This window comes from Erpetoichthys calabaricus, chromosome 10, assembly GCF_900747795.2.
Source record: "Erpetoichthys calabaricus chromosome 10, fErpCal1.3, whole genome shotgun sequence".
In the NCBI taxonomy this organism is placed as follows: domain Eukaryota; kingdom Metazoa; phylum Chordata; class Cladistia; order Polypteriformes; family Polypteridae; genus Erpetoichthys; species Erpetoichthys calabaricus.
This window is the reverse complement of record NC_041403.2, coordinates 51,086,834-51,102,273: the sequence shown is the minus strand read 5'-3', so window position 1 is coordinate 51,102,273 and position 15,440 is coordinate 51,086,834. Positions and strand designations below refer to the sequence as shown.

Genomic DNA, 15,440 nt, shown 5'->3' with positions numbered 1-15,440 from the left:
AAAGTACTGTACAAGACTTTCACTAGTGGTTGGCACTGCTGCCCAGCTGTCCTGGGTTCAAATGTTAGTGCAATCACTGCCTGTGTGGAGTTGGCTTTTCTTCAGTACAGCAGGCCAGAGCTCATCCCCTGATGTGAGTGTTTGGTGACTATAAGATGATGGAGTGTGGCTGTGTACTGGCATGTGACACTGGCTCTCCACAACCCTAAAATTAACATGAAGAGTATTTGTTAATGGACTGAGACCAGAAAAGGTCATCAATCAAAGGGCACAAGGGAGCAGATGACTGAGGACAGGCACTCCAATGCTATAGCAGTTGACTGTTGGATAATTTCAGGTGCCTGAGGTCTGAGACAAGTGGCATCTCTGCATTTAGGGCAAGTGGGGCACTGGCTCCCATTTAGCAGCAGGTGGCGATGTTGTACAAAAATTCAATAAATTGGAACTTCACCACTGTAACATATTGTTAAAATATTTATAGTCAGATTTTTACAGTTTTCCATGATATGCCCAATGTAAATCCTTATCTAGAAAAATATTTCTTTCAGAAGTATGTGAAATTTTCTTTGTGTCTGTTGCTGCTGTCCCTCTTCCAGGTTGCGTGGACAGCGCTTATGGCATACTTTTGCTCAGGTGTGCACATGTGCTTTCAGTTCTGCTATAGGACTTGAAGGCTACAGTCCTTTTAAGTGACCCATTGTGATGTAATTTAAGGGGCGCATGAATCTGCACATTTGACTATTTTAGCATAATCTTCATCTTAATTGTGAATCATGTTGGATCACTTATCTGTTATATGATTTAGCACTTTGTCCAGTGAACAAAAATTGGTAACTGATGAATATGCATTTCTATTTCTGCTTTCTGTATTGAGTATTTAAAGCTGAGATATTTTTCAATAATCTCCTTTGGTAGGCATATTGTATGACAAAGTAATATGTTGATAGATCTTCATTTTGTGTGAATTTTTTTTGACATTATTTGGGTGACATTTTTTCAACACTGGTGCAGATAGATTGTGAAAAGCAGTGTCTCTCCACTGCTACCTTTCTTGAGGTTTTACTGAAGACGGTCTCTCTCCTCAGCACCTCCAGTGATGCTGTTGGTGCTCTGATCTTCCAGTGCTCCTTCCATAGAGCTCCAAGTGAACACTTTTATGGTGCATCTTTTACCAAGACATTCATGCCTCCACCTCCACCTCACTTGCGGTCAGAGGTGATACTATCTGCACTCACTTTCCTCAGTCCCATGAGCCAATCCCAGCAATTCTTCTTCCCACAGCCATACCCAGACCAGTTTATTTAAGTAGAAGGTCTTGTAAATTCTGCTCTTTAAAGTATTTAATTCTGTCTCTCTCACACACACACATACAGTACCTCTCATGATGGCTCTGCCTCTTCTGACAGTATGTGACCCCATCAGAAGTTTCGTGGTATACACAACCGAAGATAATCTGTGCATGGACGGCATGGAGACACGTGTGTCTAAAGGTGTGGCATCAGATTTTAAGGTGCAGGACTGTCTTACTGCTGCTGTCTTGCTGAGGATGAGCAGCATGGCGAGTCAGGCATCCTCAGAAGCAGCACAGAGATACATGAGTGCAGACTGAATTTGTCCATTTTTATTTTCATGTGGCATCTTGGGAGCTCTACCCTGAAAACATTTGATAGGGTTTAGAGTTTATTCTTTGTATGTTTGGTAAATGACTTGTGCAAATGAGTGGGAATGTACTAAATTATGAAAAGCAGCACTGCAGCTTTGGGGCAGCTATGTCCAAGTGGGCTGTTAGATGAAAGCTATAAAGCAACAGCGGTTTAGAGCTGGCCGAGAGTAAATCGAGTTTATTTTCTAAAATTTGATAGTCACACTCTGGGATATGACCAACACATCCTTTATAGATGGCAAATTCTGGGAATAGGAGCCATTAGAAAGCCTTTGTGATATAATCTAATGGGTTAGTTGAGATGGTGGGAGAGGGGGTGGGATACTGACCTGCACACGGTACAGCGTAATGTTCATTGAACCAGTAAGTGATCTGTTAAAAGCTTTACCATTTGAAACTGACTGCATTTAGCTAGCTATCTCTACTCCAGAGAAATCCATTCTGTGGCTAGTCTAACAGTATGGCCACGTGTAAATTTAGAAAGACCTCTTCCATTTCCAGTGCAGTCCCCAAAGACTTTATCTTTGTTACACAGCATATTCAAAAAAAAAAAATAATCGGTTGCTGCTTTTAGTGTCAAGCAGATGCGTGCAGTAATTAAAGTGTTTTTTTCTTTTTTAAATCAGGTTGACTAGTATGTGGGGAGATGGTATTTAATTGTTTTCAGTGTTTTTTAAACTTTTTAACTGCTGACAATCACTTTGCTGGTGTTCTGATTTCTAAAATGTTTGCATTGCATAGACATGAATGTGGTCATCTTTATGTTTGTACTATGATAACAAGAATGCCCTGGGGCAGTCGGAAACAAATTCAGTTACGGAGATAGTCTTGGATGGGTAGAAGTTCAAAACACAGATAACAGTTCAAAAACATATACATATATATATATATATATATATATATATATATATATATATATATATATATATATATATATATATATATATATTTCTCTAAACTCAATGCACAAGGTCAGAAACTAAGTGAATATAAACAAGGAACACGTTCTACTACTAAAATCTTGAGGGAAGCATCTTTTAGCTTCTTCTTCTTAGACAGGCATCCAGTTTTTGGCATCTTAAACAAAGTCTCTGTGATGACCTCACGTGTAATAACAAAGAGTGAGGCCCCTGGCATTGTACTGATGGCCATGCACATACGCATACACAAAACGACAAGGCCCAAACAAAACAGTCAATTATGGGAAATAGAGGTTCAAAAACTCAAAAGTTAAACATTAATGAAGTCCCAAAGGAAAGAAACATCCTAACTGCTGCCTCTCATGCTTACTGTTTATGCTGAGTTTATCACTACTGGAGTCGAGTTCACTATAAAAAGAATGTGGAGATACAGACATCCCATCAATCATGGCTTTTCTGATAATACTGGAGAGTTAGAAACCATATTCATTATTTTTTTTGGAAACCCCCCTCTCTCTTATTCTATTTTTCTTGGTTTCTTTTTGTCACCCAGTGTTGTGTGTTACTCCTTTCTTACTTTTTAATTAGTGTTTCCAATTGCTCTGTGGGCAGTAATAGTTTGCAAGCAAATACTTGTATCTGTAATTATGATTTCTGCAACCAGGCAGACCTCCAAAAACTCTCCCAAAAAGACCAGACTAACCTTTATTCAAGTGTGAACCCCAGGAGTAGGCCTCACGCCAGGTAGCCTAACCACAGACTCAGCCGGCAGGCTTTCCAGTGTGCACACATCTAAATAAGGGGTTAGCTTTAAAAGTTCCAAAAGATTCAAAAAAATGGAATGAAGGAAAAGTGTAAACCTTCAGAAACTACAAAACAAAGCAAAGTTCTGTCAGTATTTTAAGATGTTTTAAAAATATTTGAAAGGAATGTTAAAAATCGTGTACAGAAAAATACAGAGATAAAATAGGTTTGCTTAAAAGGCAACATCAGAAAGCAAACAAATCCAAATAATCAATATACCAAGATAGTACCTTTAAAGAAGATTAGGAGACAAAAATCCAATAAATCTAAAAAGACCAATAAATCAAAATCACAGTCACAATGCCGAAGCTGTTGCGTCTTCCTCAGCGTTGGCTTAAATGCTGCAGGGGTCAGTGCACCAGATACCTAATTAGGTGGCCCCGCCTCTTTAGGCTCCACATACAGGCAGCAGGGCTGATAACAACAAACATTAAGTACAAGAAAATACCAAAATTAACATACATCATCTCTCTGCAAATCATAATATTACATCTATATACAGACAAAGTACAACTAAATTAAAGAATAATGATACTATTAAAAAATATTTAAATAACAAGAAGATTAAGTAAACAACAAATAAACTTGAGCCAGGGCTCAAGACTGTGCGTGTAAATGCTTTAAGCTAACTAGAGGCCACCATGTGTTGTTCCCTTCTTGTCTCTAAATGTGTAACCCGTTTCATGTAGAAATATTATATAGTCTTTATATTTGTCCGTTTTAAGTTTTAATGAGCTAGGCTTTTTTCCATTTGCTAATTAAGATTTGAAATGATCACACATTGCATTTAACACCTAGCATTCTTTGTCTGGAATCAAGGTTTCATTTGACGGAGCATCATGTCTACATTCAAAAGAGTTCTTTTGGAGTGCTGGGTGTAAAGTAGTAGGCTCGTGCGTTTCACACACCTCCAAATTTTTGAGGCCATATTGACAAAACAAGTGCTGTACTAAACACACAGACGTACAAAGAGAAGCAGGTTTGTGCAGCAGACTCCAAAGCACACATGGTGGAAAGGAGTTCAACTTGTATGCCTGACCTTTTCTTCAGTTGTTGCACAACTCTGGTGTTTCTTTAATTAAAGGGGCAGCATACAAGCCTGTCATTACAGCACTTTGTACATTTTAAAAGTGTAGCATATGTGTACTATTATCTTTTCCCATCTGTTTTTCTTTTTCAGAATACAGTCAGGATCATATCTGAGCACTGGTTGGTTCACACTTATTCTAGCAATGGACCTGTGTCGCGACATTCGTGTGTATGGCATGATAAACGAAACCTACTGCAGGTGAGCTCTTTTTTTCCTTTTCTTCTCCTTCTTCCGTTATATATGTTTAGCTCATGACAGACTCTGATTTACGATGTGGTTTGCAATTATTTCCATTAGATGCAATCAGCTTTCTAGCTCTGCCATGCATTTCGGAGGTGGATAACTTTCCTGGGAATAACAGTTTTGCATTTCTTGCTTTGTGTCAGGGAGCTGTCCTTGAAAGTGCTGAGTTACTCAGTTGAGCACCTAAATCTTCCCTGCCACCCGTACACAGTTTGGTGAAACAGACATAGTATTCCTGTCACGGTTCTAAGTGGCACATAATAGACTAGAGTACAGTGCCGCTGTGCCAGAGACTGTGCTTACACTAAAGTGCAGAGAGCAATAAATAAAAGAGAAAAGTTAGGCAGCTGCTCAATTTCCTTTATAAGCCAAAGGCAGGAAATTGAGTAGAAGGAAGTAATGGATGAAGGTACAGCTATGCATAAGAACTCGGCTGTTCATCACAGATGCCTGCATATTGGTTTCAGCTGGACAGCAGGTCAATACTCTTTAAAAAGTGACTTAGGGTGGGACTTGCATTTTTCACTAATGGCTGATACTCCTTTTAAGGGAACTCCAAATATTGTTCAGCCACCATGGGGGCGCAGCAGTGACTGCACTTTAGCTGATGGGTTTATTTATCTTTAGTAGTTGTTAATTGCTGAGTGCGTGGCTCAAACAATGTAAGGTGTGTGCTCCCCAAAGCAACAAAGCAGCAAGAAACGAAAAAATAGCGTAGAGAAAAACCTCAGATCATATCAAAAAAGTAATTTCAGAAAGTGGACGGGTGGATAGCCAGTAAAGACTAGGTTTCTTTCCCAAAATTAAAACATTCTGCAGTACTTTGGCTGAGAACATAACCAAACCTCCGATTCACTTTAACGTACCTCACGTGTGTTAAGAAGCTGTGAACAACAGAAAGCCCACCCACTGCATTGTTTAGCACTCCAAAAGAAGAAATGGTGCCATTTCCAACTGGCCTGAAAAACAAGGAGTGTCCATTATAATGCATAGTCATTCATTTTATTTTTATATGTTTTATTCATTTTTGCAATTTTAGATTAACCCAACGGACTGAATAATTTTAAAAGCTACAGTTTTGGTCAACAATAAAAGCTTCTTCCATGCCTTCCATCATGTGTGGCACAGTTTAATACTCTATTTTATATAAACAGGTCAACCCTGTTACCACATCCATAATACACAGGCTGCAGTAAATTCATAAATCGTTTTTTGATTTAAATATGCGCTACTTACACTGTCACTACAACAAATCAGAATGGTGACAATGAGCTTTACATGTTGAGAATATCCACTTTACTCTCTTTATACTTGAAAGAAAGGGGGGCACAGAGATGTGTGCGTCAGGACTAAAAGAATACCTAAATATAAAGTGTAGCTACTGTGAAAGAATAGTAAGCATCCACGGAGAGTTCTCGGTGACGCTCACATGATACAATATACCGACAGAATGACAACAGACACACATAACGGTATCTGCAGAGGACTACAATTAGCTTTTCATAATTTTCATAATTAAAGTGGAAACTATTATTATAGGGACTAACCAGAGAAGTAGGTAGAACATTACAGAGATCGATAGACATGATATTTATATCAGTCCTCTAAGTGTAAATCTCTACACCAAACTCAAAGTCAGGGTACAAAGCTAAATCACGTTCAGTGCCCATATTTATCACGCATCTCAGAACTACTCCTAGGAATTACACTAAAAGTCTGACTAGGATAAGAATTTGACCTACACCAGAACAGGACATTAGAAGTAGTTATGAAGCACCATACTCCCATTCCCAGCAAGAAGTACGAGTCCACGTTTGAGAATCATTGACATCACTATTTTACGGCACCCCATGCCACAAATTGAAATGTCATAATGACATTTTCTGGTTCTCTGATAGTAATGTTAAGGCTTTACCACAAAGATAAAACTAATAATAGGTAGCAGGAGAAGAAGAAGAAGGAAAATGTAATAAGGTAGGATGTTGCGCCAAGCTCCATGAAATTGTTGCCACTTGGCAACTACATCGTGAATAATACTGTAACTAACACGAAGATAGAAAGACTTGAGACACACACACTGAGTGAGAGTTAAGCCCAATAATACTCGACGTTAATTTAACAGTGAATGATCCACAGCTGTACTTTCAGAAGAATCACCTATCCACTGTTATGGCCACGATAAACAGAGCAACAGTTACTGAATCTAGCCATCTGCTTATCTTCAGGGTAATATGCTGCTACTGCAATACAGTTTGTATCCATAACCACCTGTGTGTTGATAGTATGATATCGGTTGAGATTCACATACTGTATGTGTGCTCATCCATCCACTTGGGGCAATGGTTTTTATTTGCGTGCCAATTTGCATGAATGCAGAATGCATTACAGTAGGTGGAATGGTGGTGAAATGGATAAATCTGCATATTACCTCACGTGTTGTAAGGGCATTCAAAATTTTGGTGCAGAATTCAAGACATGGTTAGTTGTCACACACATAAATCATCACTATTGCAAAACTGCATTTTTCCCTGAGGCCAAAAATGTAATGTTACCAACACTTTCATTTCAATGGAAAGTACTTGGCTTCATCATGTAGATGGACGAATCACGTAATGTACAAGATTTGTTACGAATATTAATCTGTCTGTGTCAAATTGACAACTGTTTGTGACTTCATTTTTGTCCTGCATTTCCAAAACATTCAGCCTTTCACAGGACATGTGTGCCAGTCTCTGTCTGGACGGCATGTTCTGGTAGCTTCTAGTGAGTTAGGACAGCTCTAGAACTCTCCTAAATCCTGCTGAAGTTAGAAGTAGTTTTTTAAATTAGGAAAACTGATAAAATGCTATTACTCCTACTCATAACAGCGGTAACACATTTGAGCCAGTTAGGACTATTTTCCTATTCTGAGAGGTTTGGTAAATGCTGTACAGACACAGAAAATAGATCTATTTATTGCTTGACCACAAAACTCTAAATCTTCCTATTATTTACAGGATGTGCAGATGTTGGTAAAGGTATGTAGCCATCTTTTATAATGTGACTGTGATGACACTGCACAGCACATGCCTTAGTTAGTTACACAATGCACAACCTCTTAATGTGCTGAAATTCTAAAACGGTGGCAACCAAGAAAACACCAACACAATGGTAACAAAATGATGACAACAATTTAAACAAATAACAAAAAACTGTCTACACATCGGGGCAATAAACAAACATTCATAAAAAATGATTAATGCATCCGTGATATCCTCTAGCACAGGTAACCTTGAACTCCTTCACCCTGCTTGAGGTGAGTATCCACTTGTCTGAATAGCCATGCAGAGTAATTTACTGTGCTGTGTATTCAACCTGATTCTCTCCATATTATCTGAATTTACTAACTGCTTCTTCCTTGGCATCAAGAACCATACGAGAAATATGAAGTAAAAGCTCTGCTCATGCTGAGACCAACTTGTTACTCGTTCATAGCCATATAAAAAATGGAAACAATCATAACAGAGTGCAGACTTAGGTCCATGCCCTTTTCTGACACATTCAGCCTTCAATCTAAGAGGAGCTCATCAGTTAAAAGTAATATACTGTATATGGATAGCTTTTACCAATGAAAGCCGACTATACTGTAAGTGTATATTTTTTACCCAATTCTCGTATTCTCTCTCACCAACTTGTGACATCAAGCTACACACAGTACCTTGCTAATCAGCACAAAAGAAATAACAGACTTGTGATTCCGGTATAAAGGTCAAAGGTTTACTGTAGCAGACAAACTATTAAAGAAATACTTCACCGAAAATATTTTTTTATGTTACTTACCTCAGGTAGTTTGTACTGATAGCCAAGAAAAAAATTTAATGCCATGTATTCATTTAGAACAAGAGAAAAATGTTTATGATATAAAAAGCCAGATGGTGTTCAATGCTGTATAACAGCAAACTATGTGGAAAACATCTGGGGGAAAAAGGACAAAAGTGTTACGTCATTCATGCTGAATAATCCACATGTCAGTTATCCAACTGTATGTTTAAAACAAACATTTTTTGCTAAAATACTGTTAATAGTTACTTCTGTAATAATCAGTGTACATTATAAACAGGAAACACATTCCAATAATACTGTACTTTTGAAATGAAGACAGGACTCTTGACCCATGTGTGAGGAGGAATGCTCCTCGAGTAGAGCTTGGGCTCCCAAAGGAGAGCATTCGGCCAGCTCCTAACCTCGGGATCTGTTTGATCATCAAAGCCTAGACGCTCCTGAGGAAGCACAAACAAAAGCATTCAAACTTAAAAGCACTGACATTTGGATTTTAACAGACTTTATGGGAATGCCTTTACTGTTTATGATGTACGCTGATTTTTCCAGAAGTACCTATTAAGAATATTTTAGTAGAAAATGAACTTGTTTTGCACATTTTGAGCATATAACTGTATAACAAACATGTGGATTATACAAACTCCTTGAGGTATGTAACATATTGAAAAAAATTTTTTTTGGGGTTGAGAGCAGTCTCATCTAAGCCCACACAATTAACTGCCATATTTTGCTTTATAAGACTGAACTGGCTACTTTTGATGAATTTGTACAACCCAATTTATAATATCGAACAAAGTAAAAATAATTTGGTGAGACATGCAGAGCTGGCAAGGAATCCTAATGAACTGCCGTTCTGTGGCTGCCTCTCCAGTCTACTGCAGAGGAATGGACACCCTCTTCAATGCATGCTGACAGACATATTGTTATATTCAACCCCTCTGTGATGTGTTGCCTCTTACAAAATAATTTACATTTCCCAAACAGATCAGGAAAATAAAAATAACCCCAGCGAAATGAAAATAACTTATCTGTATCCTGATACTGCCGCAGCAACTTTTGATATGTAAATAGCTTGGAGATGAGAGGACTTGAAAACTCCTTTCACTGATTTTATTTTTTCTTTTAACCTTGGAGAACTAATCACTGCAGTGCCTGTCTGAAAATAGAATGTGGCATCATCTGCTGCGTACCTAAAAATGCTTAAAGAAAAGCTTTCTCAAATAAAAACACACACATGCAATGCACACATAGTGTTGGCACACAGCATGTCTGCACATAAATATGCCCATGTTTGTTTGTTTTTTTATTTTCTAACAGGATTTCAAAAAGTGAGACCTCCAAGTGATGGCTTGCATCAGCAAAATGCTTATCCGCTGGAAGGTTTAAGTCTGATTTGGTTTCAAGTATACCAGTCCTGTTTTGGAGGTGGTATTTTATACATGATGATTGTTAAGAAAGCAGACCATCATTCCCGCCTGTTGCAATCTAAATGTCAATGGCTTTGCTTTTAAAATCTGAATGCTTTTGTCGGTGCTTCCTCACCTGTGCCTAGGTATTGACGATCAAACAGATCCTGAGGTTAGGAGCTGACCGAGTGCTCTCCTTTGGGAGTCCAAGCTCTACTCATGGAGCAGATAATGTGTGCTTGAGAGCATGAGCTGAATCATATTACGTGAGAAAGACAAAAACTTAAAGTGCATTCATTGAAGCTGCCTCAACCCCCTTTTCATCCACACACACACAGACATAAACAAAAGAAGACATTGCTCTTCTGCGGTGGACTGGCACCCTGCCCGGGTTTGTTTCCTGCCTTGTGCCCTGTGTTGGCTGGGATTGGCTCCAGCAGACCCCCGTGACCCTGTCGTTAGGATATAGCGGGTTGGATAATGGATGGATGGATGATAGAAAAAAAAAGTTGAATAACAGAATTTGGCCTGTGATTACTGCAAGATGTTTAGATGTTTGCAAAATAAAGTGTTACATTCCTGTTATAAAGCTTCTATACTCTTACTAATTCAAAAGATGCACAATTTAAGTGACGAATAAAAAATGTGATCGGAAATCCAGTAAGTAGCTTGGGCACACAGCCCTCACCATACTCTAATCAACTCATCTGCAACGTCATCTCTTCAATGTGACATGGTCCAAATTTATAAATGACAAACATCACTGCTCACTTGATGGAAGTGTACACGGCATACAGTAAATGTTCATTAAGTGCAGGAGACTGAAGATGGATCACCAAGTGAACTTGTCTGGCTTTCTCTCTGGTAAAATGATGAATTCCTCCATTGTTCAAAGTCAGCTGGCCGTTTTTAAAAATATTTCAAACAAATACTGTAGATATTTTTATTCCCAGACACTTTGTATTGTTTGTTTCTGAAAAACAAAGTCGCATCACCATAGACAGCAAAAAACCTTCTGAGCAGTAAACAAAATGTAATGTGACGGCATGTCAGACACAAGTCATTGAAAAATGATTTAAATATACTTACATACGTTTTATTTTACTACAGTTTTCATGCATTGCATTTTTAAATAGTTTTTTAGTGTGTTTTTTTGGTAAAAAAAAAAATGTCCTGATTAAAATTGAATTTCACAGAAACCTTTTTGTTCAAAATGAATACACTTCTGGGATTTCAGTTGTAATAAAGGCATCCAATTTGAGTGCAGTCTGCTGATCCATTCACAAGTTATGCCTTCCTCAGACACACTCACACAGCCATTACGTCAGAAATGGTCAAACTACAGAAATTCTGACCATGTTACAATACTGTATTACAAATGGCAAAATGTAAAAGGTACACAGTATATGGGGTTTAGCAGCATTTCATTTTAAAATGATATATATATATATATATATATATATATATATATATATATATATACACACACACACACACACACATATACTGTACATATTGTGACACCAGTAGGGGACGTGCCAACCACCCAACCCGCAGGAGGCACACTTATAAAAGTACAAGTGATTTTTTATTTTTTTCTTTGCTTGTGGGCAATGCCTTCCCCGTTCCCACAAGTACAACACAGTCTCAAACACAAAGATGAGCACACCTTAAACACAATACTCTTCTTTTCTATTTCTCCTCCACTCCTCCTTGGCAAGCTTTGTCTCCCTCCTCCCGACTCTGGCTCCCTGAGTAGTGTCTGCTGCCTCCTTTTTATATGTTACCCGGGAAGTGCTCCAGGTGCTTGATGGCCTTCTTTTGGCAGCACTTCTGGGTGTGGTCAAAGAACCACCCACAAGGGGTCAGGAACAGCTGTAGCACCCCCAGATCCCAATAGGGTTGTATGCAACTCCAACACCCATGAAGCCCTGTGGGAGTCCGAAGCACCGCTGCACCCCAGAGGGGCTGTCATCTAGCGTTCGGGGTGGCAATGCTCTGACTACACTTGGTCCCCCTATTCCTTCCAGCGTGGAGGCGTCCTGGCCGGGCAAGGACCCCAGCAGTCCATGACACTATATTATATATATATATATATATATATATATATATATATATATATATATGATGACAATAGGGGTCACTGTTGCCCCGTGTAACCCACAGACAGAACGTCCAGACACCAGGTAAAAGTACCAGAAATAATTTTAATTTCTTCTTTCTGATATTGTGCCACAGTAGACACCACAATCACCACCATAAACCACTCCATAAACAATAATTCATTAATAATAATACAAAAAAATCAATCCTCCACTCCCAGCAGCTCTGTCACACTACCTCCCAACTCCAGCTGTGCTTGCTGGGTTTCCCACAGTCCTTTAAATAGTCCTCCACCCGGAAGTGCTTCTGTCCTTCTGTCCATGTGTTTCCATAGCACTTCCGGGTCAGATGAGGACTTATATTTTTCTTCAGCCCGGAAGTACTTCTGTTCTTTCATCCCCATGACTTGGGAGTACTTCCGGGCTATAATAGAAACAAAAGTCTTCGTGTCTCCCTGCAGCGTCCCTTGGTGGCACCCACGGCATCCACCAGGGCTGTGAAGCCAAACTCCATTTTCCATGATGACCTGCAGGTATCCGGGGCACCTCCATGTTGCAGGGAGGACTCCATCTACCGGCCTGGATGTGTTGGCCAGGGTAAACTGCCGGCCATCTCTCACAATATATCGTCAGGAAAGTCAAGATTCGTGAACCTTTCTTCACCAACAGATGCCCCACAGCCGCCTTACCCCACGACCTTACCCAACACCCAGTCCATACAAGCATTGAACAGAGTAGCAGAAAGAATACACCCCTGACGAACCCCAGAATCAACTTGGATAAACACAAAGGTCCTGCCTCCACTCTACACAGCACTCACAGTATCAGTGTACAGACCGGCCATGATATCCACAAACCTCAAGGGGATGCTGTGAACCCTCGGGATGTCCCACAGGGCAGCTCGATCAACTGAGTCGAACGCTTTGCAAAAATCGACAAAGACTGCAAAGAAACTCTGCCGATATTCGTGTTTGCGCTCTATGAGAACTCTCAGTGCCAGGATGTGGTCGATGGTAGACTTCTTAGGCGTAAAACCAGACTGCTCTGGTCGCTGGAAGGTGAGCAAGTGATCACGATCCTATTGAGGACGACCCTAGTAAGAACCTTACCCGGCACAGAGAGCAGTGTTATCCCCGTGTAGTTGCTGCAATACAGGCGATCACCCTTCCCTTTCCAGATAGGGACCACAAGTCTCGTTTTCCAGTCAGTTGGGATGATGCCAGTCTCCCAAATGGAAGCAAAGATTGCTTGCAATGCCAGGTGGACAGCCTTACCACCAGCCTGGAGAAGTTCACCCCGGATACCACAGATCCCTGCACCCTTTACCCCCTTCAGCTGGTTCACCACCTGTGGTTCACAGCTAATTGGAGGATCAGCCTCAAGAACTGTGGACCCAGAGATACCCAATGTCCTAACCGGAGGATCAGCTTTGAACAACTGCTCAAAGTAGCCAGCCCAGCGGGTCACAACTGCAGTGTCATCTGTAAGGACCGTTCCATCAGCTACCTTGACTGCGACTCTCCGAGGAACAGATTCAGATGTGCGTAATACTTCGATTCCTCTGTAAGCAGGATGTGGGTCGCTAGACCACAGATGGTGTGTCACTTGCTCACAAATTCCTCTAACAAATGCCTCTTTATCTGCCCTCAGAGCCCTCGTAGCTGTCCTCAGTTTCCGGTACAGACCAGAGTTGCCATTGAGCCAGGCGCTGCGACTCCTCTCGATGATATCCAGGGTGCCCTGCGAGATGAAACACCTCCTTCTGGGAACACCGGTAACACCAACACAACCCTCAGGGTCTTGTCATGGAAGGTCTCCCACATCACATTAGGATCGGCACTCGTACCCAAATCTGAAAGTTCCTCACACAAACTGTGTGCAAACTGATTAGAAACAGCCTGGTCTTGGAGTCTGGCCAAGTCCAGGCTCTTTTTCCTAGCAGGTGGTAACCTACTGGACCTAAGCTGGATCCTAAGAGTAGCAACAACAAGTCTATGGTCAGAATTCACAAACTGGGCACTTCTGTAGACCCTGCAGTTTTTCAAGAGCCTCCAGCATCTGCCCACGAGGATGTGATCGATCTCCTTCACCGCACCACCAGTATTGGAGTACCATGTCCAACGATGCGGTTCAGGGAGCAGGAACCAGGATCCAGCGATTCGCAGCCCCTGACCTTTTGCAAAGTCAAGGAACAAGGAGCCAACATGGTGACCATGGTGAAAGCGGCTCCACACACATGCACGCATAAATAAATATATATACAGTCGACCCTTGATATACGACCAGCTTGACATGTGAACAACTTGATTTACGACCAAAATTTTTGTTTTGATTTACGACCAACATCTTGCGTTACAACCCGAATGCGGTCACGTGTATCCGCTTATGCGATTGTAAACAAACAGCCAAGAGCGTTCGTAAGCGTCAGTCGGAGCCCAGATACATGTGTTTGTGGACGTAATTTCGGTCAGTGCAGTGATTTATATAATTTATTTCGATAATTGCTAAGGAAGGAAATGAAGGTAAAGAAAGCGATCACAATCGAAACGAAGAAGGAAATTGTGCGGAAATATGAGACTGGTGTTCGTGTGACCGATCTCACTAATATGTACAGCATGTCGAAATCCACCATCTCGACAATTTTACAAAGAAAAGATCAGCATAAGGAGGCTCCTTCTAAACAATAACCACCTTCCATTTCATTCTCCTCCTCCTCCCTTCCTGCAGCCCAAAGATGTCAATTAAATGGTGAGTACAGTATGAAATTGTTGTTTCAGGTAGGCTAGGCACTTTTTATAACTTTTTGGTTAGTACATTAGAAAAATTATTGGTGTTTTGGTAAATTATGCACATTATACAACCCTTTTTTATTATGAAAAGGTTAAGTAAGTGTTGCAAGTGGGAGGTTCGGAACGCATTATGGGTATTTCCATTATTTCTTATGGGAAAAATAGTCTTGACTTACAACCAACTTGAGTTACAACCAGCCCTCGCGAACGAATTGAGTTCATTAGTCAAGGGTCCACTGTAACTATATATATATATTTATAACTATATACATTATATTAATATATATACTGTACATATTTATAACTATATACATATACAGCCAGTCCCTGGGTTACGTACGAGATAGGGACTGTAGGTTTGTACTTAAGTTGAATTTGTATGTAAGTCGGAACAGGTACATTATTTTAATAAATGCTATTGTTGACCGACTGTAACCAAGTGCTCTGCCAATGAATGATGGAGTTTCACCTCTTTCTGACCTTTTTATTATTTCTACTTTATTTTCAATGGTGATTGTTTTTCTCTTCTTTACTGTATCACCAGCACTTGCATCAGATTTGTGTTTCAGAGACATTCTTGAAGGGTGAAGACAAAAGGTTAAGA

General features: G+C 40.1%; 1 protein-coding gene across 1 annotated transcript in view; it reads left to right on the top strand.

Moving 5' to 3' along the window:
• The window catches only part of st6galnac3 (ST6 (alpha-N-acetyl-neuraminyl-2,3-beta-galactosyl-1,3)-N-acetylgalactosaminide alpha-2,6-sialyltransferase 3), a 653,284-nt gene that overhangs the window by 608,508 nt on the left and 29,336 nt on the right, over positions 1 to 15,440 (top strand). The window contains exon 4 of the mRNA XM_028811190.2: positions 4,568 to 4,675. Coding sequence (XP_028667023.1) covers positions 4,568 to 4,675 — 108 coding nt within the window. The remainder of the gene's footprint in view (positions 1 to 4,567; positions 4,676 to 15,440) is intronic.